The 26,842-nt window shown below is 47.0% G+C and overlaps 1 protein-coding gene across 1 annotated transcript; it reads right to left on the bottom strand.

Moving 5' to 3' along the window:
* Nucleotides 1–361: 361 nt before the first annotated feature.
* DMRT3 (doublesex and mab-3 related transcription factor 3) lies at nt 362–20,668 on the bottom strand. Its single transcript, XM_081944879.1, has 2 exons — nt 19,631–20,668; nt 362–2,211 (listed from the first exon to the last, which is right to left on the bottom strand). The coding sequence occupies exons 1-2, from the start codon at nt 20,133–20,135 to the stop codon at nt 1,247–1,249; spliced, it is 1,470 nt and encodes a 489-aa protein (XP_081801005.1). The 5' UTR covers nt 20,136–20,668; the 3' UTR covers nt 362–1,246.
* Nucleotides 20,669–26,842: the final 6,174 nt, after the last annotated feature.

Below are 26,842 nucleotides of genomic sequence, written 5' to 3'. Positions count from 1 at the left end.
CTTTCTTCTCTATAAAGCTATCTTCTCAACAGCTGGACGTGAGGTAGGGTGTCCCTTACTTGGAAAATAAAAGAAGATAAAAGGCACATTATAAATGTATGCATTGTTCCAACACACTGCAGCAACTTCCTGAGTTTATCTCCTCCCAAACTTACCATTATTTTTACATCTTCATAGGAGACTCCAAATAGGAATTGGGATAGTTTCAGACAAATTTTTCCAAGAAAATAAGATAATTCAAGCAATTCCCCAAAGATTCAATGAATTTAGAGAAGTGAAAAAGGTAACAGTTCTTGGAAAGCACAAAAACAATAACTATCACCAACATAGATGACTGCATTTGTATAAATGTATTTCTTGTTTTAATGTAAATATACTTCCTTTGCTTATAATATTAGATTATATGTCTCAAAAGTTACTTACTCTCATCCGTTATATTTACATCTCATGTTCAGGGCAAGAGAACCTAAAATTTCATTCAGGACAACATATCTATAAAGCCAAGCTGACTTTCTCCAGATATAAATGACAGGTAAAAATCAAGATCAGCATAGAGTTTATTTCCCCCCCCCCTCCAAGTCCTAGCATGCTACATTAACCTGACAATTTTAATTAAAGTGTTCATTTTTTCCACAAGACAGTTTCATGCAACTTACAGCTGTTATTTACTTTACATTGATGCTATAACATTGTTTTATCAAGCTATGTGAAAAACATACGATTTATGGTGCCTTCAAAAAGTATCTCAGCTGGAACCACATGTGGGCAGTTCATTCTTAGTCTTTTATGACTCATGGGTATAACACCAAGACAGTGATGGTCATAAAGTCAGCAAGGTCACTGCTTAGTCCTCTTGCTATTTAATTATTTGCTTTTTAGTTGCTTATTTATCCTGAGGAGTCCTTTTGTTGAATACTGCATTCAAGACAATATCAACATTCCCAGTAGTGTAAAAGATAATACATGTTTGCTCTTCTTTAATAGTTTTACAATCCCCCCCCCCAGTTTCTTACTTGTGTGTTTAATTTTTTTTTCTAGTAGTAACATTCAGCACTAAAGCCATGAAATAGTAACTATTTGGCATTTTTCAGTGAAGTGCAAGAAATAAAATAAATTATGTCTTTATTGCTAACAGATAGTAACAAGCAGGGCCACTTTTTTCCTGTAGATATATGACCCACCACTTCTTTTGTTTGAAGTCCAGCATTTTTGTCACATTGAAAAAATGTGGTGGCAAATAATCATATTACGAAGATGTGTTTAATATTCTAGAATCTGAGGAATCAGATCTTTCATCATAGTCATCCTCTGTATAAATGGGCTGCTTTGCCACAATGGGGCATCCGTCCTCTTGAAGTGAGATTCTAGGATCCTCTGACGGGCGTGTGGGAAGGACAGGAGAACTTCGGAAGACAGTGGCAGAATTAGCAGAGAAGGGGCTGACATACTGAGACCTCAGCTGATACTGCTGCTGAAGGGTCATGGTGTTCCACAAAGTAACATCATTGGGTAGAAATGGACTGGACTGGTTCCTTGCCAAAGTATTCCTCAACATCAATGGATACCGAGGAGGTTGTGGGAAGGGATGCTGTAATGGAACAGCCAATGGATTTGGTACAACATTACTAGCATCTGCAGAAAACCTCAGTGTGTCTGGGACTCGAAAAGCAGACCCTACTGACCATTTTGAAGAGGAGATAGGATAGGAGCTCAGAGTGTGTTCAAAGAGGTGCCCATTTGAAGGCAAAACAAGGCCTTCTGGTTCTGCAGAAGTTCTGTCTCCTCCCCCTAGGGAGGATCTGCTTGACAGGAGGACCTCAACCGCACTCACCAGGTCACCCCCACAGCCTTTCAAAATTAATTCAAGCACGGTTGGCTTTTGGTTAGGGAATATTTTCTTCAACACTTCAAGGGGTGGCCGGTTGGCTTTTAAGCCAAATGGCAGAGAAACTGTCCCTGACGGGCCTTCAATCAAGAAATGGCTCTGCTCTGGTTGATACTTAGGGCTCTCAGGTCTGCTGTCAGTGCTCCCGCTGCTTTTCTGGACTGCGTAACCACCCTCATCAACGGAAACTATTTCAGGGCTCTCGGGAGTGAAGCTGTTCTTGGTCTTGGTCACCTCTGGGGAACTCCTTTGGTCTGTATCTTTGTCACTGTAGGCCTCAGTACTGTCTCCTCCACTGACGTCACCCAGTCGCTCTTCTGTCAGGTCTATAAAAGAGAGGGCAGCTTCGTTATGCCACTGAGAACAAAGGCATTATCAATTCTGTGTACATTTTTTGACTATTACAAGCACTGAATCCTTATGAATGTATTGTTCTAGATTACAAGTATTAAAAAGGTCTTGATTTATAACAAAGATAGGGCATTTGCCCATTTAATCCATTTATAATGACTTTGGCCCTTTTATTTATTTTCTAAATATTATGCTTTGCTTGTACCATAGACCACAGTCACAAATTGGAAATGAAAATAAGGAAATCATGTCCCCATTTGCTACTTCCCATAACTCTTGTTGTAGATCACTTATCTATTACACCACTACAATATTCTATGTTCATACAGTTATATAACTAAGAATAAACCAAGTATATCATTGAAGCATTTTAGTTCATTCATTAAAAAAATATTGAGACTAGAATCAGTGATTCATTAACACCAAATGGTTTTCAAAGGAATTATAGTTTTTTCTTTTAGTCAAAGTCAACTGAGAAAAAAGTATTATTTATTTGTGGTCCATGGCATTACTATGATAAAGTACTCTATCGATCAGTCGTCACTAAATCCTGAAGAGAATCTTAAAACTTTGGTCACTGTTGTCAAAGCAGAGGTCAAATGCCACCTTGAAGCATCCTGTCTGGAAAACATGTATGCTCTCATCTTTATTAATTTCCAAAATAATTGTTCCGCATTTCTGAAACCTCATCATGGTTCACCAAAAGGGAAGTAAGGAGACAAAGACAGCTAAAGTAAGATTTTTCCTTCCAGAATGCTTGTCTGATGAAGAACTCTTAAATATTCAAAAGTTTCTATATTGTTTAATAAACTCCAAATTGGTATTTGTAAGGGCTAGAGTTCTGTTGATTTGGGATTGCCTTTTCATATCTAATCAATCATATCTGATTAATTTTGAAAGTGTTTTTTAAAAATAATCTCCTTGACTATTTTGCAAGTCCTTTACATGACTTGGTGGTACAAATAATAAAATAAATAATGAAATAAAACGAATAAAATAAAATAAAAAATAAAATAGAATAGAATAAGACCACAAAGCAAAACAAAAATCTGACAGATAAATTAAGATTACACACTAATCCTAAACTTTGCCTTTATTTGATTTCTCTGTGCAGTTCACCAAGCCACACCTCTTTGTGAGGCAAACCACAGACAACTTGAATGGATTCTGTTGAATGAAATGTCCTGTAGCATGTTTTCCTAGACACTCCTTCATTTTAGCCTATATTCTTGGACTTCTTGCTAAAATAAAGCAAGCAAGAAATAGCACAAAGAAGTACGAGCTACCTGAAATGCACCTGTTTTTACACATTAGACTGGGGTAGGCAACCCTTTTTTGATCTGAATATTCAGTCTCATGTAGTTTTCTTGGGGTTCCACTCACTTGTGGCAGGCATAAAAACTATCAGAACCCAGAAACTAATATGCAAGGAAAAATACCATGCTTATTGGGTATAATAAGAAAATACCCACCAGGATATCGATTACACGAATAACTATAAATTATACACTTTATATCATAATCTTAACTACATGTAAATCCTAAAAGCATTAATAAATCAATTTTCCTTTCGTCACCTATAATGCCTTCAGGCAACTTATTCTAAATATTCTAGAGACTGCTTCTAAATAGTCTACCATTTAGATTTAAATTTTATGTAAAATTGATCTGGAGGTTCAATACACGTATCATTATTACAAATAGATATCTGTTTCATTCATTTATTTAAAGAAAGTGAGAGGAAAAAAGATAAGTAGAGAAGGCTGTAACCAAAATAGTTTTTGAAAAGTAAATAGGCATTCTTGTCCATTAGCATTTGTAACCAAGACAAAATAAATCTTTCATCTGAATCTGCCAATTTTTTACAGCAGAGTGTATAAATAAATGTTCATGTTGCAGTAGATAGAACCAAACCCAAATGGAATTCAAGAATAAATATTTTATTACAGTTTTAAAATGCCAAATCTTTCAGGTGAAGATTTTGTGTGTCAGGATTCAATTAACATTGCTTTGAAAATATTCACATTTGTACATTATTTTGCTGTCAGACTAACAGAATTCAACAAGAATTCCAGATATATTTATCAAATTGTATCCTATGTTGTTAAGCCTACATTACAATTGCAAATCATCCTAAGTGTTGGTCCAAATCTCAGATATGAACTCTTTTTTCCCCTTCAAGAATCCATCTCACCTGCTGAATCTACACGCACCTTTAATTCACGTGTAACTGTTTTAATTTTACATTGCTAAAACTGAGTAAATGGATTTATATCAAGTTTATTGAAATCCCCAGAAGTAGCTTGAAGCTTAGTCCAAGTCCCCAGCAGTCTCCCAGAGAACCAGATCCCTTTTCATTCAAACACACTACCTGAAAAGATGTATACAATAAGTCACTCAAACATGGGCATTTGAATAAAACTAAATATTTATATCTATTTAAATTAAGGGAGGACTTTATCTGCTGTTTTAGATAACTTAGCTCAACAATTATTTTCCTTCTGAGAATGATCACTTATGTAGAATATATACACAGATGGTGTAAACCTTGGCAAATTTTGGACTTTAATTCCTAGAATTCTATGGATTCTATGAATTCCCCAGCCGGCCAAATCCACAGGTCTTAAAAGATTCCAAGCTTGGACAACACCATTTTAAACATATCTTCTGTTTATTTGATTTTGGTTTTATGTGTGTGTGTGAACCCAGCCATTGTTATTTATAATCCATGTTTCTAGCTTAATTTATTCTGTAAATCCAGCCTATTGTAGTTTATTCAACAATCCACACTTAGCCCTGCCATGGCCTAGCATGGTGTCTGAACCAGCTCAGAAATTCTCACAAAACATCATCCAGCAGCAGCCGCTTAGCCCCCTATAGCATGAAGGGATCTTTGACGGATGGAGGTGTCCTCCTCTCCTAAACCGTTAAGCAGAAAAGTGCTGACTAGCTGGCAGGGAAGAATTTCTCATCAATGAGCTTTGATTGTATTTGGTAAAGAAAATGCCTGTTGCCTGGTAACATTTCACTTGAGCCTGACCTACTCCAAAGTTATTGCTACCCGATTCGATTTATACTGTCCTCTGGTGATTACTGTAATCTTTTAAACTGGGGGGTTCATACATCAGTGGGGCAAAAATTGTGTGCTTCTTGCCCTCAGATTTATATGCTTTGAAGAAGAGCCAGACAGGGTAGCCTGTTTCTTCAAGCAATGGAGAAATCAATGAACCCTCAAACCCCTCATGACCAGGAATGTTGCCTCCCCACAACATGTTAAGACCACAACCTCACACGATGTTTAGGTATCCACTAACAGAAACCATGGGAACCATCCAATGAATCAAGCAACACAGCACTAGAGACAATCTTGCAAAGACAACAACCTAAGTGGAGGATGAATACAGACAGAGATAACTTGGCAGGCAACTGAAAGCTAACACGTCATACATATGTACCCATCAAAGCTATGAGCATTTAAATTTCATTGATTTCAACATGTGCTTACATTTCTCCTAGGGCAACAGGCTGGCCTCCAGCTGGCTATTAGCCAGCATGATTACAGCGGTAATCCACTTCCTTGGACTTGAGAAAGGAGAACTCTTAACTATTCCTAGGATTAGAGAATGAATTTTCACCACTGCAATTGTAATAAATGTTCCATAGAACTAAATATCAATGTACAGCTAGTACCTTGATATTTGATCAAAGCAAATATTTTTATGTCATCTCACTAATTACTTTATACTTATTCTAATTCTTTAGGGATTCTGCTCTTAAAGATTCTCTGTTCTTAAGGATTGTGTCAGGGAATCTTCACTCATTCAATGAAATCAGTGGAATTAAAAAAAAACCACCCAAATGCTAAGGGAATTGTGTTACATACTTTTCTTTTTGAGTAAGTTTTGCTTTGAATGGAAGTATTTTGTGTGCTCCGTCTTGTGTATGGCACTTATTATGGATGATGATAAGGTTTGAACAATTCTGATACGGTCACTGATATCTATCAAACAAGAGCAGGAATAAACTAGGTTTCTAAATTGCCAATTTGTTCCAAATTATCTTCTTCCCATTTAGGTCTACTGGGAAAGGCAGAGACTGATTTCAAGAGAAATTCAGCTAAGAATTACAGTATTACATGGTTCTGAAGCAACAGTATAACAATATACCACCACCTGGAAAGTTTCCTAATATATTTTTTTTCTTGATTTTAGCTAGGGAAAACCAGAAGAGAAATGCTAGCTATATATTCTTTCTTGAAAAGGATGTCACTTCTAAGACTACAAAAATACTCTAATAGCTCCCTTCTTAACCTCCAGCAGTAGGGCAGGGCCTTCTTCACTGCCCAAGTTACAACCTCTCCCTTAATGGTGAGGGAAACACACATAGCTGCCCAAACTCTGTTTGCCATTAATTAAAATTCCTCCTTCCATTAAATTCAGTTTAAAAAAATCCCTCAGCAAATGCAAAAAGAAATATAAAGAAAGACCAGATCTCCTCACCCAGAAAGTAAAAATAACAAGAATGGCAAATATTAAAGACCTTTAGTGAAGGGTTCGGACTCGGAGCTAAGAACAGAAAAAACATTTCTAGTAGGAAAAGATGGCATTTTAGAAGATGCTTCAATATGAAGATGAAGATGCAATGCCCAGAATGCTATGCACACTACTGCCCCAAAGAGCAAGAAAACGTTTGATGGGAAAAGGTTGACATCCAGAAGAGTCTGATGCTGTCAAGGAGCAAGTCTTGCCCGCTTGTGTGCAAACAAATATTGTGCAATTGTCAAATCCAAGTTCTTCCATTTTAATGGGGGGGAAAAAACAACTACCAAAGTCTATTGAAGTAAATATGCACCTTCAAATTATGGATATTTGCAACATAATTTAAACTCCTAAAAATGTGCAGTGGGGTTGTTTGCTTGCTCAGGATGAAGCCTAATCAAAATAAAGGAAAATAACGTTGGTCCTTACCTGAACGTATCTTTTTGGTAGACTCGAGGGAGGGGCGACTCCTGGGATATTCTCACAGCCTGATTGGTACAGAAGACTAAGGGAAATCTCTTTTAACCTCCTTTTTTCCTTGTGGTTCCCAGTTCCTCGAAGCCGCATGAGTAGAAGCATATTGTCAAACAAAAATAGATAACAGACAGGGACAACCTCCCCCCAGCCACTCACCCCAACTGACTACCAACTACGTCTTAATAGGGGCAGGATGTCGCCCCTCCCTCTCATCTACCGAAAAGAGATGTTCAGGTAAGGATCAACATTCTTTTTCTGGTAGACTCGAGGGAGGGGCGACTCCTGGGACGTACCCAAGCTCAGTCTCTGGGAGGAAAACTAAGACTCGGGGGAAGGGGCGGTTGCTACCTGTTGTAGGAGTCTACGCCTGAAGGACGCCTCAGCCGATGCAAAGGCATCCAGCCGGTAGTGGTGGATAATCAGAGTCGGGAAGGCCCAAGTGGCCGCCTGGCAAACGTCTTCGAATGGAGCCCTCGTAGCCCATGCTGCTGTAGTAGCAGCACTCTGTGTGGAGTGGGCCGTGATCCCCAAGGGGGGAGGCCAGCCTGAGGACTGTTGTACGCCATGGAGATGGCCTGTTGTAACCACCTGCCAATGGTGGCTGAGGAAACCCTGGCACCCAAGGAGTCCGGTTGGAATGAAATGAAGAGGGCCTCAGAACTATGGAAGGAAGACGTGTGTCAGAGATAAATGCGCAAGGCACACCGCACGTCCAGCCTGTGCCAAAGTCGCTCCCTCTCATGGGAGAGAGTCAGGCAAAAATTGTGTACGATGACCTCCTGCGCTCGATGGAAGGGCAAATTGACCTTAGGGAGAAAGGTAGGATCCAACTTCAGAACTACTCTATCCTGGTGGAACTGGCAGAGGTCGTCCTTAGATGACAGGGCCCCTAACTCGGAGATGCGTCTGGCTGAGGTCACGGCAACCAGGAACGCCACCTTGAGAGATAGACACCTAAGGTGAACTGTGCGCAAGGGCTCAAAGGGAGCCCTCGTCAAGGCCCTAAGTACAAGAGGCAGGTCCCAGGTTGGGAACCTATGAACAGGGGGAGGCCGTAAATTAGCGGCCCCCTTAGGAACCTCTTGAAAAGGGGTATTGCGGCAAAGATGAGCGACCTTCCCCTGGCAGGATCGAGGCAAGGGCCACTACCTGCCACCGTAGAGTGTTATGGGAAAGCCCCCCATCCAGGCCTTTTTGTAGGAAATCCAGAACTTGAGCGACTGAGGCCTCCATCAGACAAATGCTGAATGGGCCGCACCACTTAACAAATGCAGCCCACGTGGAGTTGTATATTCGAGGTGCGTCTTGACACCTCGATAATTGCTATAACTTGGGAGGACAAGTTGGCACTTTTCAGGGGGCCCCGCTCAAGCGCCAGGCGGTCAAGTGGAGCCACTGGGGCTCCGGATGGATTAAGACCCCCTGGCGTAGGGAAAGCTCCTCCCGGGGAATCCTCCACCGGGGAGAGCTGGAGAGCTGGATGAGGTCTGCAAACCAAAGCCGTCTGGACCAGTAAGGGGCGATCAGAATGATGTCTGCCCTCTCTACCACTACCTTCCTCAGGGTCCCCGGGATCAGAGGGAGAGGGGGGAAGGCATACAACAGGCCCAGAGGCTATCTGCTCCAGAGAGCGTCTGTCCCTTCTGCGGCCTGGGCTGGAAAACAGGTGAAGAATCTCGGGAGCTGGGCATTCGATGGGGTTGCGAACAAGTCCACCAACAGATCGCCAATCCTCTGGCAAATCTTCTGGAAGAGGTCTGGTAGAAGCTGCCACTCCCCATGGTCGATAGTCGCATGGCTCAACCAATCGGCCTGGTGGTTAACCGTGCCTGAAATGTGCTCCGATACCACTGACGCCAGATGTTTCTCCACCCAGGAGCTTAGTTTCAGTGCCTCCAGCCAAAGGGCTCTGGAGTGAGTGCCACCTTGGCGGTTTATGTGGGCCTTTGTGGCACATTGTCCATCAACAGAAGAACGTGATGGCCCTCTATTGTGTCTCTGAACTGGCAGAGAGCGAGTCTGGCGGCCTTCAGCTCTAGCCAGTTTATATTGTGGCGAAGGTTCGACCGGTTCAACAGCCCTGCACCATGTCAGAGTCCATGAGCGCTCCCCAACTGAACAGGCTTGCATCTGTAGTGATGGTCACTTGATCCGGCTCCCAGAACTCCAATCCACCACCGCAGAGATAGCCACACATCTGCTGGTAGGTGGATGAGGCGCGGGGAGTTGCTCAGGCATTTTTGCTGGAACGGGATGAAGGCCCACTGCAGAGTCTGTGAATGAAGCCATGCCCAGGGGATAATCCCTATGCACAACACCATCTTGCCCAAAAGGCGGAACAAGGTCAGGATGGAAACACTCCTAGATAAACCAGATGATCTTACAACAGACATACAGGACACAGGAGGGGCCGGAGCTCTGCTGGCGGGGGGAGAAGGGGCAATACCAAGGAAACTCAGATCACAAAAATGAACAAGAAAATTTGCTTGATATAAATTGATTGAAACTACTATATGAATTTATATGCTGACTAAATATTGTTATTTTGTACTGAATTTTGTTTAAATGTATACCATGAGTATGGGGGGAGGGGACACCTGCCGCATATTGCAACTGCCAAAATTTGTAACCTTTTCCATCACCCTTTTCCTTTTTATTTCCTAAAAACCAATAAAACTTTGTTTTAAAAAAGAAAGAAAGAAAGAAACTGACTGCCTTGCGCAAACCTGTCTTGCCAGGGCCGGTCTGAGGATAGACGAGCCATGCCCTCTATGGAATCTATCACCGCCCCCAGATGTAAGATCCTTGTTGTGGGCGAGAGGTGGCTTTTGGGAAAGTTGACGGAAAACCCCAGGGTCTGCAGGGTTTGGATGGTTAGCTTTAGGTTTAAAACAGCCCGAGCGTAAGAGGGGGCTTGCACGAGCATGTCGTTGAGGTAACATTGAAGTCTGAACTGAGCTCAGGTGAGCTGCCAATGCTGCCAGGACCTTCGTGAACATGCATGGGGCCAAGGACAACCCAAAGGGGAGGGCCCTGTATTGGAAGTGGAGCCCGTTGTGGGAGAAGCGAAGGAACCTGCGATGAGCGGGAAGGATAGGGATGTGGAGATAGGCTTCTGTCAGGTCCACTGACGCTAGGAAGTCCCCCTGCCAGATGCTCTGCAGAATGGATCTGAGGGAGGACATCTTGAAACACCTGTACACCAGAAAGCAGTTGAGACGCTTGAGGTCCAGTATCGTTCTCCAGCTCCCGGAGCTCTTTGGAACAAGAAAAAGGTTGTAATAGTAACCCCATCCATATTCCCCTCCTGGGACCGGTTCCACTGCCCAGATGTCCAGCAGATGTTGGATGGCTAGGGACGTCTGACGGCAACATTCCGGATGCCGGGGTGGCGGAAAGGTTCTGAAGAAGGTCGGGGGCATGGAAAGGAACTCCAGGCAGAGTCTGTTCCAGATAGTGGACCGAACAAAGGCATCTGAAGTCATGCGATCCCACAGATCTGCAAACAGTTCCAGGCGGCATCCTATGGGAATGCTCGGATTGGAGTCATTTTCCTTTGCAGAAGGGGTGCCCCCCCCTCATAAGGATCATCTGGACTGGCCCTGGAACCTGCCTTAGTCCTGGTAGTAGGGCCTCTGGGAAAACCTATCTGATCTATAAGGGGCATATCTCTGTTGTTCATTCTCTGGTTCAGGAGCCCTGAAGGACTGCCTGTGGTATGAGGACGGATGATTGTCCGTCTTCTTCGTGTTGGTTGGCAAGACCTTCTTTTTGTTCTTATTCACTATGAGAAGGAGATCCAAACATTCACCAAAAAGATTGGGTTCAGAGTAGGGCGCAGACACCAAGCCCCACTTGGACTTATTGTCCATCTGCCAATTGCACAACTATAACAGCCACCTAGAAGTCACCGAGGTGGCCAGGGCTCGGGATGAGTACTTTACAGTGTCTAGGGTGGCATCCACAGAGAACTGCATGGCAGCAATGATCTTTGTAATATCCTGATGAAGTCTCTCATCCTAGATCAGAATGCGATCCTGCAACTGACGAAGCCACATCACGGCTGACCGGTTGAAATAGGAAGCAGCTGCAGCGGACTTTATTGCCCATGAGGAGGCATTGAAGTTTTTATGAAGAGTAAGTTCCACCTGCTTGTCCTCTGGTTTCAACTTATCAGCCACATCCCCTGTCACTACTGAGGAAGCATTAGCGAGGGAGGCTATAGGAGGGTAGACGTTAGGCAACTGGAGAGCCTGGGAAAAGGCCTTCTCCATATTGTAGAAGTGGCGGTCATTGCTCCCAGGATTGGGAAAGGTAGAGGGGCGAGCCACTGACTCTTTACCACCTCTAGAAAAAGGGGAGGAGCAGGAACCTCCTCCTTATTGACCGCTGTATTAGAGAACATGACCAGGTTAGGGTCTCTGAGAGAGGGAATGGCAGGATCCCCTGTACCGACCTTAGTGGTCTTCTTTGTCTTGTGCAATAAAGGTTTAAACATGGGGGGAGCAAAGAGATTGAGGAAGGCCGGAGGATCCGGGAGAACAGTGTCCTCATCCACAGAGAACCCCATGTCCTGGTGCAGATCCTCCCCTAGCACTGAACCCTCACTAACTACTGAGGGAGAAGGAGGCCTCGCAGACTGGAATCTAAGATCAGAGGAGCTTCTGGCCTGAGGAGGCCCCTGGGGCCTAGGCTCCCTATAGGATTGCTGATCCCTCAAGGAAACTGCAAAGGCAACCCCTTTTGAAATGGCAGAGGAAATAAGCCTCTTAATGCTCTCAGGGAGCAATTTCAGATCCTCAAACTCATCCTCAGAGTGTCCCAGATTGGGGCCCTGTGGAGCTAGAGTGCAGGGAGGAAGGACTCCCCTAGATGAACCCTCCAAAGGGTCCTCAACCACCTCCCTCGAGCCATGGGGTGAGACAGGAGGGGAGAGGGAAATTTCCTGATTGCCTGCGTGCCCCAACAGGAGAGATAGAAGGGGAAGAAGGACTGAATCCCCTGGGGGTAGAAGCTGAATGAGAAGATACCGGCCTTAACGGAGACCTAGATCTGGAAGGAGAAGAGGGCTTGTTGGCTTGTTATTCTGCCCTAGCAATTACTTTTTCCAGAGCCTTTTAGCGCCTGGTCTCATCCCTCTGGATAGCTCTGGAGGGCCACTGGGCCGCTATAGGTTTGACCGCTGCTGCCCTGGTTCTGGGCCCTTCCCTCTCCTCGGGCACATTCTGGGCATTCCCCTGGGCCATTGAAGTGGTCTGCCTGCTCTCCGCCATTGGAGCCACTCACGTGTCCTGAGGGTGCTGCTGCCCAAAGTCACCAGCCAGTGCAAGGGCCTTGCGGGAGGAAGGATTAGGCTGCTGAGGCTAAACTTGCCACCCGACACTGGCCGCGATGCAAGTGGTAATTTTCGGGGCTTACAAATGGCCTCTTCCACGTGTATGCCTCCAAAATGGCCGCCCCCATGTGCACGCAACCCAAATGGCCGACGGAGGACTCCACGCGTTGCAAACGGCTTTTTTCCTTCAGCCGCGGCTTGCCGCGGCTCGTTGCAACCAGGCGTGGCTTGCAAAGCTGAAATTAATAGCCCGCAGCCTGATCGTAGCCTCTGGCCAGCAGCCCTTCCCGCGGAGCTGCGAAAGGAGAGTCCGACACCCCCGTGGTTCCAGGGATCGGTCAGAGCTTCTGAAGACCACAGCTGGAGAGCGGAGCCAATTTTGCACTCCCCCAGCTTGCTGCGAGACGGAGGACCCTGTCCCTGCAAGTGGCAGCTCAGACAATTTGGAATTTAGAATAGCCAATATATATCTAATTAATATAAATTTTTACTCACTCTGGGAACTCATACAGTGCTTGGACCAAAGACTGAGAGGAACTGGGAACCACAGGGAAAGAAGTAGGTTAAAAGAGATTTTCCTCAGTCTTCTGGACCAATCAGGCTCTGAGAATATCCCAGGAGCCGCCCCTCCCTCGAGTCTACCGGGAAAACTGCAACAATTCTGTGCAGGTGGATTCAGTCTGTTGAATCCCATGAGACTGTTCCCATGTAAGACCCACAGCACTGCAGTCTCTCCCCCTCCCCCATTGACTCAGAATGGAGTCTTAGCTTACCCTAAACTTTTTATAAAAGATTAAATGGAGACTCCAAACCAAGGGTAGCAACAATGACAACTTTACAACCTGTGGACTTCAACTCCCAGGAGTGGCTCAGGAATCTGGAGGTTGAAATTCTCAAGTCATAAAGGGGCCATAGTTGCTCATCCCTGTTCCAAATTCCTCTTTGGAAATGATGTGAGGAGGGAGGGAGGGAGGGAGGGAGAGAGAATGGCCTGAATATGTCACCTCTGAACAATAGTATATGTGTGTGTGTGTGCGTGTGTATGTATGTATGTATGTATAATTTTCTGCAATCAAAATAGCTAATGCAAAGGCCTCCCACAGCACCTAAATCCGTATTTACTGGGAAGGTGGAGGAGAGAAAAAATCGGAAGGCATAAAGGAAAGAATCACAAGTGGACACAGATTTTGGGTTAACAATTTGAGTTCTTGTATGCGCCAGTATTTTTTCACAGAAGTTCAAGTTACACGAGTCTTCAAAAGACCACCGTTTTGCCTAGATTCCATAATTTATTAAAGTGGGAATTACAATTGCTGGGATCTGTTCAGAGTTGGGGAGAAAAGAAACTTGGCAGGACTCATTCCCCAAGAGTCTCTATATGATGACTGTTTGGGGATCAGGTGGTTGGTCGGTTTGTCTAACTAAACGGACAGAGGCGCGGCAGACCGATCCATAGCCCGGGACTGAAGATCAGGCTGGACAGGACCGGAAAGCGGGAAAGGGAGGCGTTGGTCCAAATCTTCCTAATCCGAACAATTAGTTTACGCAGAAGCCCAACGTCGAACCGGACTGACTCGGAACAAATATTCTGGGGCAAAATAAAATTTGCACACAAAAATTATGGCGAACGTCGCCTTTTGGGGTTTTGGTTTTCATAGATAAAAACGACCGATCCGCAGCTCAATTTTTAGAAAAGGACAGCAACATTCCCGAGGTCTCCAGGGACTGGTTCGGGCGCGTGGGTTCGCGCTTCTCCTGGGGACAGGAAAAGGAGGCGCTGGAAACAAAATTCCTGCCACAGTCTAAAAGCCCTAAACAGCCTCATCTGAAGAAGTGTATTCCGTGTTTGGTCCCCTACGAGAACGAGGGCGAAAAAGAGAGGGAGTCTAGAGAGAGAGAGAGAATGAAAGGGAGAGGAGAGAGAGAGAGAGTTGCAAAGAGATTTGCGGCAGAGAAGAGATTTCGGAATGGAGTGCGAGGGAGAGGCCGCGTGTAGGTCGAGGTCCCAAGTTTAAGTTCCAGAAATCCGCAGCCCTCCAAGCGCACGCACGAGTAAGGAAAGAGTAAACATCTTTACACACGACGTTTAACCGGGGTCAGTTAATTAATCTATTCTTGGAACTCATCAACTCACCAGAAGAGCTCCGTCGGCGCGCTAAGACACCTTCCCTCCCCTCCCACCCAGCTCTGAACAAATGTAATATTTTGTATAAATGCAACAACTCGGTTTGCAAGTCACTGAGGCTAGAGCGCGGCGTAGATCCCACCTGTGTAAAATCGGAACGGGTCGCCAGCGACTTAGGAGCGAGCCTGTAGCCCTGTGTGGGGGATGACCCACCAACGGTTTTCCATCTAAGTAGGACCACTAACCTGGTTCATTCACGAGCCCTACTTTCCTTAATTGTGGTTTAACACGTCCCAAAATCGAGGATGCTGATTCATATATTGCCCAAGCCAACGGAAGGCAATCACACGATGTCTGACTTGAAATACCACGCCAAGATCAAGTTAAGAGCGGCAAAGCTGGCTGGCGAGTTCTGGGAGTTGAAGTCCTCCAGGCGTAATGTTGCCAAGGTTGGAGACCCCTGTGTCATGGGAACACTGAGCAACATACTTCCGATTTGGCGAGAGACGTGGTAGGCACCAACGTCCTGCCTTCTCCTTGCGCAGAAAGGATCGCAATCAAAGGGCTTGGGGGGACGCTGCTGGCCAAGCTCGGTGCCCCAGCTCCGAGTCTTCACCAGAAGCCAACAAAACACCTTGATGAAGGTCGCTTACACTCGGTAACGTCTGAATCCCGTCCCATCCCGTCCCATTGCCTCTTTTAGCTGCGACTCCAAAAACCCATCATTCCCAACCCCGCTTTGTCTGAGGAACCCGGAAACTGGAATCCTTGCCTCGACAAGTCCCCACTCAGCGCGGGAATGCTTCTCTTCAGTGATGGGCTCTCTAGCCAAACGAAGAAGGTTGAGATCCGTGCAGGCTCCTCCTAAGGCTTGGGAGTCGGTCGGGATCATTGGGGCTTCGCCAAACCAGGCGGTGCAGGACTCGGTTGCACCGACGGCTCAGACGCAGACTTTGAGCGCTCCCTCCACTTTGCAGACAGTCACCTCTGGATTAGCGATGACTGAACCCATCGTCGTTTATCCATCAGACCTTGCTTAATAGATTAGGGCCTTGTGTAAATCCAGCCGGGGTCTCCTTCATCGCTAGTCTCCCGAGAGCGGGGACGAAAATATCTGGAAAGAACCTCATGTCTTTGACAGATATCCAGAATAATGGAAGTGGGATTTTTTTTTAAAAAGCATCCCACCTTCTGATAGCAGCCTCGATCTATTACTTTCTTGAAAAATCTACCCTACTTTAACTGGTGTAATTTAAAATTTGGGGTTTGGGAGGGGATATCCCTTCCTCCGCAGTCCGACCCTAGCAGTGGCTTTGCACAACGAATGGGAGCTTTTATAGCCCACTCTCTCCCCTGTTACTTTTCCTCCAAACAAACAAACAAACAAACCCCTATACAAAAGCGGGGACTGAGGGTGGGGTTCTCGAGTCAGCAAAAGAAGTTGCTGTGGAATCTGGAAAAAAAAAACTTCCAGGTGGACACTGAGAGTTTGGGATGGTGGCACTAAATGAAGTGGGGGGGGACCCTTCTTGTTGACCGGGTAAGCATAGCCTTCTCTATGGCTGCCTAGTGTTGGTGGAATTCGCTACTGCTGGAAAAGCTTTTGGAGATCTAACACTTTCTCACTCCAATTATCTAGAGAAAAGGATGGTTTCAATCTTCACTACTGATTTGTCTATATTTCTTTATTATCTCTTGTTTGTTTTATTTTATTTTATTGTCTATTTTATCTTTTTTCAAACTTTAGTCCTTGTTTATATTGATAAATAGAGCCTGAGCTCAATTTCATTTTTCTTTATTTAAATGCATAAAACAAGGGATTAAACCATAGGTGCAATAATTAATTCAGATGTGTAACAATGAGAGGCTACCCTCAAAATTGCAATTAACTATTGCAGCCTTATCCTGCTTCTTCCTTTCATCTATTTCCTCTTTATTTTCTTGCTTACTTAATGTCAAACAAATCCACAGTGTTGACTCAAAAGATCCACTGAGCTTAACAAACATCACTCCCAAGAAAAAGCATGAGAATAAAGTTGCAGTTTAGATTCTTTTATATGCCTTCTATGTTTTCTTGAAAATGTGGATGAGCCAGGACCAACATTAGGAAGACAACAGGAAAAAGGACTAGAGTTGTTTTGCAATTAAAAGTTAGCGGCAGGATGACTTCATTGAAATATTCATTTTGGTTCATATATTCTTCTAACATTCTAGGGAGCCGAAAAAGATATTTATTTTCATGATTATTTTTTTTAAATAGAGGGAAATAAGAAGAGATTAGATGAAGCTAATACTCAAAATTCCCACTATAGAAAGCCTCTGGTAAGTACTCAAGTAATGATGGTGTATTTAATAAATAAGCAAATCGTGTTTACATAAACCATGGCTTACTGTATGTGATACCAGAAGGAACTGTTAAAGTAAGAAACAAGTTTACTAACTCATTGCAGGACCAAATGTAAAATCCTTGGAATTTTCCAGGCTCATGAGTATCTACTAACAGACTTTCTCACAGGATTTAGTAGGACTTGGAACATGTCCATTTCTTTTAGACTTTAATTTTTATGGATGTTTTTAAAAATTGTCCACAGACTGATTTTCTGTTTTTACCAAGTTTCTGCAATAGGAGAAGAAACCTACTATTTTTCTTTTTAAAGCTTTCTATAAACGCTAACTGTGAAGTGGATCCATTCTGATTTTTCCTGATATATGATAAACCTAAATGAGACTGATTATTGTTGTCCAATAGTTTTAAGGGAACTTTCAAGTTTCGGGTTGATGAAAGAGTAAATTCAGACATGAATATTGTTCCCAATCAGATTTGCAAAGCACATCTTGCTTGGGAGTAAAGCTGCTTTGGAAGTTACCTACAGAGTAGGTACACAAAAGGGTCCATGGGCTTCCACTGTAGACTTCCTTTCAGAGGTGACCTCAAAGATGACTCCAGGAAAAAAAAAACGAGACCGGTGGAAAACATGGTGTCTTCCGAAGAACCTTTTTAAAGATGGTTTCCATAGCTATTCAGGAGCCCTGTTTCCAGAAAGAGAAGTCAAGAACCACCCTTAATATTTAATACAAAACAGGGTGTTCAGTAAAGCCCTTTTAAGAAAGGCTTATGGCTTGCCATGGCAAAATCACACTCCAATTTCCAAATCCTTCAACATTTGACTGTGGAAAGTACTTCAAAGGCTGAATGTCATCCCAAAATCTGATGGAAGTGAAAATAAAATAGAATATCTCTACATTGGTCATTGACCAGAATAATAAACAGCTTTATAGTAGGATTTACTAGACAGGGCTCAAGTGGAAATACATATTTTTAAAATTATTATTATTAAACCCTGAATTACTCTCCTTAAGCTTAAAAGAGGCTGCTGATTGGGAGAAGCATTGAGCATCCAGAAGTAGTCGGGATGACAGAGAACCAACAAATTAAGATGATCCTGAGATGGCAAGGCTGGTTTCTTTTCTCCATGCCCACTAGAAGCACTGTGGCTAGGTTCACATATTACACCAAACCCCAAATTGTTTTAATATACCTTATGAAACCACCACAGTAGATCCACTGCTTGAACAACTCACCAAGTCACAAGCTGTCTTAAATTGCTTGGTGTCACAAGCCAGTCTAAGTCAAAACTAAGCAATCGAAATCAGGGCTTTGCCTGTTGGGTGAACCAGGCCAAAAGTGTACAAAAGGGGAGCTTTTAATTCTTCCTTTTCAGACCCCTCTCAAATTGCTTCTCACCTAGAAACCCCGCGGTCTGATAATCCACCGGTTTTACAAGAATAGCGCCAGGTAAAAGCTTTTTGGGAAGCCAACTCAGAAGCCAACTTTTCCGATTCCATCTTCCAGGGAGCTGTACTTAACCTGCGACCTTGCCTTTAAGCCTGCAGCAATCGACAGGCATCATCATATCCTGCTACAACCACAGCACGGATCTGTTCCCTTTCTACCGTGGAAAGCGCCGCGCCTCTGAAGAAACGCCGGAGGGGATTAAAATCTCCCGAGAGAAAGCCGAGAAGCTCCCCTGCAGAGGACGCCTTAAGTCTCGGAGACGATCCCGGTGGGTACAAAGCTAATCGCTGCTCTTCGGGGATGGATAGAGGTGCTGCCCAATTCCTTCCCCCAGACGGGGGAGAGAACGGGGCTTCGATTATTAGGCTCCTTCCAAGAGATCCTTTCTGGCCCAAAGGGGAGACGCTCGTTCCCCGCTTAACCTTCCACCGGCTCTGCGCTGGCGGGGCAGGAATCGTCGACAGGACAAAAGCGCGCATCACCAGGCTGGCTGCCTGCCTCCGCGCCTGGAATCTGCTCTGGCCTCGGGCTGCTTTCACCCGCAGGGAAGCGAAGAACAGAGGAGAAGATCGCGGGAGACGGGCAAGGCTGAGCTCTAAGTCCATTCGGAAGCGAAGACTAGGGCCGAGCCGTCCAGCCGCGAACGAGCGAGAGAACAAGATCGCCTCCCCGCCCTCGAAGCTCCTAGTCCTAAAAGACGCCGGGCTAATCCCCCCCTTCGCTGGCGGGTGGGAGGCTCTTCGAGACCAAATATTTGTTCCTGTGGCCCCCCTACCCCGGTCTCTATCCGGATCGGAGAAAGGAGGAGCATCGGGTAGCTCTTTGCCCTAATTGCGAAGTCCTCCCGTCGTGCAGGGCCAGGGGCTCCACTGTTAAGCCTGATCGGGGGCGCCGATCCTTTCATTTCCCTGCCTCATCGCGGGTTTCCTAGCTCCTTCACCGGGCCCGCAAGCAGCCGCCCCCACTGGCCGGGCTCTGGGCTCTGGGTCCTGCTTTCCGTTCAAGAGACGGCCGAGTCCTTTTAGGACACCCAACCGCCCCCTCGAGAAAACCGCCCGGCTCTTCCCCCGCTCGAGGGATCAAGTCCACCGACAGCTATCCCGCCCGTCCCCTGAGCACCTACCTGCTTTGGCCAGAGGCGGCGGCGGGAGGGCGGCAGCGGGCTGCTCGGAAGCCCATCTCAGAGCGGCGGCAGCGGCGGCCAACTCCATGGGGGAACGATGCGAGGCGGCGGCCGGGCCCTCCGCGGGGCCAGGGACGGCGGCGACGGCGGGCGCTGCTCCGGGGTGCCCGGGCGGCGTAGCAGAGGCGGGCGTAGGAGCAGCGGAGGCGGCGGCAGCGGCGGGCAGGGCGCGCAGAGTGTCGGGCAGGAGGCTCTCCAGGCTCTCGTTGGCCTGCTGGCGGCGCAGCGCCACCTGGGCAGCCATGACGCGCTGCCGCTCGATGATGAGGATGCACTTCTCGCAGGTGCAGTCCTTGAAGCGGCAGTAGCGCTTGTGGCCCTTCAGCCAGGAGAGAACGCCGTGGTTGCGGCAGCGCGCGCACTTGGGCGTCCGCTGCAGGGGCGCCCGGGCCGGCTGAGCCACCGGGCCGCCCATGTAAAGGTACGGGGAGCCGTAGCCGTTCATAGCGCCCGCGGGGACCGCCTCAGCCCTCCACCGGAGCCGCTAAGCCCGCCTCACTCGCGCCGGGGCCATGCTCGGCCAAAGGCGGCGGCGGCGGCGCTTGCCTCGGGTCTGTTGGCGCCGAACCAGGCGCCGAACTCGCCTCACAGCTCAAGTGCAAGTTGGGTTGGCGGCTCCCTCGCCCGCCAGCTTTCCCCGCCCCTCGGACCAGGCTCCTCCTCCCCGCCGAAGCCGCGGCGCTTCTGTCTTTCCCCTGGCTTGCGACAAATTCCTCGCCCCGCCCTCCCCCTCAACACTTTTCTGGAGACAGGTGGACTCGCCCACTGCGCCGCTTTCCTCGCTGAGGCCGTTTCTTCCACGAAAGCGGCGGGCTGGGGGTGAGGGGGAAGTGCCACTTGGAGGGGTGGGGAGAGCGAGGCTCCCAACGCGTGCGCGCCTGTAGGTGAAAGCCACGGATGTTGCACGTTGTTGGCGTTGTCCCTTCTGGACGGGGACACGAGGCAGGCGAAGCTCCTGCTAGGCTTTGTGGCCTGCAAAGCAACCGGAACCCCCCTTTCTGCAGAAAAGGGGCGGAGCTATTGCTGAACGTCCTGTATCCCAGCCCTCGAAAACTTTCAAGCGCTGGGATTGGCTCAAGGGACCCTGCCAGGCGTTAACTCTTTCCCTTCCGGCGCGATTTCTAACCAATAATCCGCTTGGACACTAAGTCGCTCCCTGAGGGTGAATTTATAAGCATCGTGTTAGAGGATGCAGAACGGGAGATCAAGGTGCATTTCTCCCCCCCCCAAAAAAAAATTTCCCCTCCCCCACAATACATACATACATATTTACATCCCAATGAGTGTGTGTATTCATTCATTGGGATGTAAATATCTGCTAATAGATTTCTCAAAGGAGGGGAGAGTTAGAGCTTTGCAAATTATCAGTACAAGGGGCACGATGTGGGTATCCAATAGAAAACAATAATTTTGGCTTTAGATTTTAAAAACCTTTTAGAAAGATTTTGCAGCATAATAATTTGTTATTAATAAGCCAATTCGAACCGTGGTAATTCTGATCAATCGCGCGCTAATGCAGAACATTTTGCTTCATTCAGGGTGAAACAATCAGACTTGGTAATAAAAGAAATGAAACTAAATATTCCTGCCTCTTTTGTATTGTTTATCCGTTGGATTTTACATTGGGATTTGCTGCGAGCCTCTGGAATTCTTCCCAGTCCTCTCCAGGCTAAATATGGACGGTTAGGGAAGGGAACATACTGTTTAATGTTCCACAGCTCTTGTTAAACCTGAATCGGAGTGGGAAAACGGCTGCCCACTCCAAATCCATTTCCCCCGGGTCCTTCAGAATCCAGGTGATCCAAATCACCTGAGGGGAAGGATTTAAATACTGGGGAAGGAGATAAAAAGAGGATTGGGAATCGGTCTTGGAAGAGAAATGGACAGAAATTTAAGAAGGCGAAAAAAAAAATTTCCCGAACGAAAGACGCTCTCAATAATTCGTAAACTGGAAAATATGAACTTTTGGAAGCACAGTTTGTAGAAATGATTCTAATGAAACGAGTCACTTTTTAAAAAAGAGAAGCGTGAGCTGCTTATTTTACAAATTAACACTTAACCTTTAAGAAAATGCAACAAAGCGAGCCATTGAACCCCGAGGGTAGTAAATGATTATACACCGATCAACCAGAGGATCAACTCTGTGTTGAGCGAGGAAGCAACCCGCGGGGAGTGGGGGCCGGAGGTCAGGCAGGCGGGGAAGCCTCTTTTGGCCCTGGCAGGACCCAGGTTCAAGCGGCTCTTCCAGGCAAACGCAGCCCCGCTTGCCGAAAGGAGCCGGGCCAAGGGAAGCCGCGACGTCGGCTGGTCGGCCTTCCCCGGCAGTGTCTCTTCTTAAGGAAGCGGGGATGGAGGCTGGCTTCTCCCAGCGCGGTCATCGCAAGCCGGGCCGCGGAGCCGCCTTCTCGCCTCTTTTACTGAGAATCGGAGCTCTGCCGCCTACGCCACCCCCTCTGCCACCCCCCCCCGGTATTTGACAACATCTCCCCACAGGTCTAGGTCGGGCTTTCTGTGAGCGCCACGTCCCCTGCCTAAGAGCCTATTGTAACTCAACACCTGACGAGAACCGGTCCCATCGCTCGGGGCAGAAAAGGTTTAGTCAAGCACATAATGGGATCCCAGCAGAAGGCTTTTCAGAAGCGGGGCCCAGGGTAAACTTCGCCACATGAACTCCGTTTCCAGGGCTGTTAAGCTTTTAATTGGGAAAGGAAAAGCGGCGTAATAAGAGGAGGCAATTTCAAGGTGACTCGAACGTGGTCGCCGTTTGAGCCCCGGAGAATAGCTTGGAAAAGGGGATGAATGGGACAAACATATGGTCCCAATCAGGTCGAGCGGCGAGGCGGGGCCCTCTGCCTTTGGGGGCGAGAGGAAACGGGGTTGGGGGGAGGCCCCAGCTCGTTTTCTACGAAAGCCAGCCGCCCAGGCAAGAACGGCAGGGGCAGCCGAAGTCTGCCGAAGCTGCCTTGACGAGGAAGGGGTAATGGAATCCTTGAAGCTGGGGCCTAGAATCATCAAATCAGCGTCCCTTCATCTGGGTTTGATTCACAGAAAAGGGGGTAGGTGGGGTGGAGAGCTTACATAAAATAGGAAGGCAAACCTGGCATTTGAAAAAGAAGAGCGAAATAGGACCCAGCGTGATGGGTACTTGGGTAGGAGCTCACCAGAGTGGCTCGGGATTCTAAGGTAGGAAGTAAAAACCATCCCAGAAGAACCGGAGGGCAAACTATGTCGAGAATAGGCGGAGAAATATGTATTATCACCAATTTCGTTATGAAAAGTATGCAGGTGTTCAGGTCTGTCAATTCTATTCCAGTGAATATTCCATATGTTAATATATTGAAATGCTGAGAGAAGAGTGGGGAGAGGAAGGGCTTAGGCAAAACTTCATGTCTGAGGTTCCCACTCAGCAGGAGGTTTCAAAAATATAGCAAGGCTGCCTCCTTGTCCGCCAAAGTTGCTGAATTAACCGGGCAGTCTGATCCAAAGACAGGTACATCATGGACCATCCCACTCAGAATGCAAAAGCACCGTTCAGTCACCCCACCCATTGTAATTTGTTGTAGGCCGCCTGAGGATTCTGGCAGGACAGGCGGATTCATTTCGAATGAATGAATGAATGCAACGACCTATCGTCAGATCTGGATTAACTATCGTCGCTTCTTAATTAAAGCTCCATCGGAAACGATCGAAGAAATTAAAAAGGTTTCCAGATTAGCAAAAGAGTAGAAAGGATTTTTTTAAGAACAGGCGCCCCAGCGCGACCCTCTGAGCCTCAAAAATACCTCGGAGCAAAGTGGCAGGTGGGGCCCTGAAATTAAGACCAGTGGGATCGATCCAACTGTTCCTGGCTCACTAAAAACAGTGGGGCTCAAAACGAACAAAGGTCGTCCTTAAGTAGAAGTGGCGTCTGTCCTCCGGCTAATACTTTACTGACCCGATCGGGAGGAAAAAAACACCTGTGCCTTCGAAATGCTCGAGAACGAAGGAAAATAGCCATTCTGACTCTTGTTTAAAAGAAAATAAAATCCGCCTTTCTCCTTCCTCCATCACCGAACTGATTTGAAATCTGTTTTCACCCCAAAACTTGCACTGTAGCGCAGGTCAAACACTTCTCCTTCTATTCCCCCCCCCTCTCAAAAAGCAAGGCAAAAGTAGGGAAAATCCGAAGTAGTAAAAATGAAGTATAGTCCCACTGTATTTAATGCCGCTTTAAACGGACCTCAACATCCCTGAGTTTTAGAGCAAAACATTGGAATCTGAGGATGTCAGAATATTTTGAACGAAAGAGACTCACGGGAATTTAGGAAGAAAACCCAGCGAGATCTCCTAAAAACGGCTTCAGAAGAACGGCGCGCTAAATATTAGGGGGACTGGAAAAACCAATGCTGGAAGCTGCCGCCGAACACTTAAAGGGTCTGGTTTATTTTTCTATTGGTTTGAAATTGGTTTTATTCATTTGGGAAGGACATAGAATTACGGGGAAAATATCTTTTTTGAAAATTGATCACTGGTTCTGAAAAAGGCTCAACCGGGAAGGTGACATCCTTCTGATAAAACCTGAAGACGAAGCCAAGGCAGGTAAGGCTTTCTTCCAGCGGCAACTTCCTATCCAGTTCGGGAAGAGGAAAAAAAATTATAGACTCCAAACATCCAGCAGGCACTCCGACCATTCGCCGGGGAGAGGCGAAGAGATCAGAAGCCCCCAGCCCCACCCGCGCCCTCTCGAGGAGCCCTTACATTTCAAGGTAAAGGATTTTGCTGGCCGCTGCCGCCTTGTTCGGCTCCCCTCCGCCCTCCCTTCCACCCACCCACCCCAGCAGAGCTGGCACAATGGGGCGAAAGGACGAAGCCCAGCTGCACGAGAAACAGCCGTGGAAATCTCGAGAAAATGAATAGAATTAATAAAGGTCACTGATCACTGGCCATTCATAAATATTTGGTGACACTTTTCTTGTTCAGGTTCCACCTCTCCGCCCCTTTCGTGAGGGGGCGGGGCGGAGACTCGGCAGGCTCCCGAGCCACAAGGCGGGTCGCCATTCGGGTCCGCAAAGCAAAGGCGGGTGGTCCTTTTTCCAAAACCACCGAGCGCGATCGCAGATTCTTTCTTAAGCAGGGCGGCATTGGCGATGGCCGAAAGAGGGCAATGCAAAAATCTCTGGGGCGGCCGTCCTCTTATCTCGGGGGGAATCTCTGAATAAACAGGGCAAAGACCGACAAGGCCTCGGTTTCGGAGAGGCTCCTTGGGGTAGATCGCGAGAACCGATCTTAAGGGCTTCCGTTCGCCAGAACGCTCCACGGCAGCCCGTAAGATTTGGGACCATGGGAGCACGCTAAGGATTTTCAGCCGGCCGGGAAAAAACGAGCTGACGGTTCGCCTTAACTTTGCCTCTTCAAGCTCACCTTTCCCAAAGCCGGAGAGCCGTAAGCTCCTCCTCTGCCGTATTTCGGAGAGGAATCCGGCCCAAAAGCTGACTTTTCCGCTTTTAAAAACAGCAGAAGCTGAGGATCCACCGGGGGTTTAGTTTTGGGAACCGAAAGAGACGCAGGGCGACATGGTCCTCCTTTCGCGTGGCCCGCCAAGCTTCATCCAACTCCAAGTTAGGCGCCCATTGGGGCCCGAGGGCGCAGACACACCGTCTACCAAAGTCGGAGCACTTCGCGCCCTTTCGCTATCCTCAGGCTCCCCCTCGGCCCCTCCAGGCCTGTAAAAGAAACTCCCACCCCAAACCCCCACCACCCCAGCGTGCTAAAGAGACAGGCGGGCGGTGCTTTCCTACGGCGGCTGCCTGGCGAAGAAGAAGCTGCTTGGGGCCTGGTCGCTCACCCGGAGCCGTCTGGCCGGAAACGGGAGCGCGACATGAGAGGTCTCCAGAGGCCCCGCCGCGGTCATTTCCACACTCTTCAATGAGAGGTCAAGGCCGAGGAGCGCCGGCTGGCCTGGTAGTGTGAGGAGCCGTCCGGGAGGGCGCTTTGGTCGGCGTCCCCAATAATTCCGGCGATAGGAAAAGAAGGTCCCGATTTCCAGCCAGGCGCGATTAGTTGCTAGTCCAGCCGCTTGGAGGCCTCCGCCCTGCAGCCTCACCGGGGTGCAAAGGCCTTCCCGGCGTTGAAGCTTTGAGGCGAGCTGCGACGGACGGCACAGGCGCCCTCTCGGCCCGGCTTCTCCGGAAAGGGTCGTTCAGCGATGCTGGAGTTGGTGCCGCGAGGAAGAAACGGGCCCGGCTCGCCTGGCCTTTCACGCCCATCAAACGCGCAGCAGCCCCGAGTATGAATGCCTGAGCGTATAACGCAGCTCCGGTCCCTCCAGCCGTCTCGACCTCAAGTTCCGTAATTTCCAGAGATCGCGGCCATACGGACTGAGAATGAGGCCGTTGGGTACAGGGGGATTTTAATCTGCGGTTAGGAAAGGACGCCGTCGGCGTGATTTCCCTCCCGCACATTGTACTTACGCATTCGGAATAAAACCTAGTAGCGCTTTGGCAGTGTGTTTTGTGTCTGTGTGTTTGTACTCGTTTCTTTGCAAGAATGCCATTTCCTTGAATTGAAAACCGACCACACTTCAGTGAATCACTTGGAAGAATTTCCATTTTACCTATTGTTAAGTAAACGCATTTTGAATCAGATCTTAATTCTGAAATTAGGAATGTGAAGTTAAATGAAACCAGCAGGATTTAACTCATCTAAGGAATGGGGCGGGGGAAAGCTCTCTTAAATAGATTTATTTGCAAGGATATATTTTTTTGCCTGCTAGTTAACAAGAGGTAAGCCTGCTTGAATTGGTTCAGATTTCACATGTTTAAACTTCACTAAACATGTCTTTATGTAAGTACATTTTTGGACCTAGTTCCAAGGGTAAATTGTTACCTGAGGTTTTTTTTTTTTTTTTGAGGGGGGGGGGATAGTTCATTCTCACTGGTAAAGGATTATGCTTTTCCACCATTCTCTATGCTCTTAAAATGCTTAACTTAGATGCTCTTAAAAAGCACCTGCGTATTCACTGGAACATCTTGCCAAAATTTGTGCCCATTAATGGAGTAAATAGGCAATGATTAATTTCTGTAATTAACCTGATTGGGCTTATAGCTGTACATGTGACTTAGTTTCAGCTGGATAAGATCATGGTGTCACAAGTACATGAAGAAAAAAAATATA

Source organism: Natrix helvetica (assembly GCF_964273705.1).
Source record: "Natrix helvetica genome assembly, chromosome: 2".
In the NCBI taxonomy this organism is placed as follows: domain Eukaryota; kingdom Metazoa; phylum Chordata; class Lepidosauria; order Squamata; family Natricidae; genus Natrix; species Natrix helvetica.
Note: the sequence above shows the minus strand (reverse complement) of the source record. Positions and strands in the feature narration are given on the sequence as shown.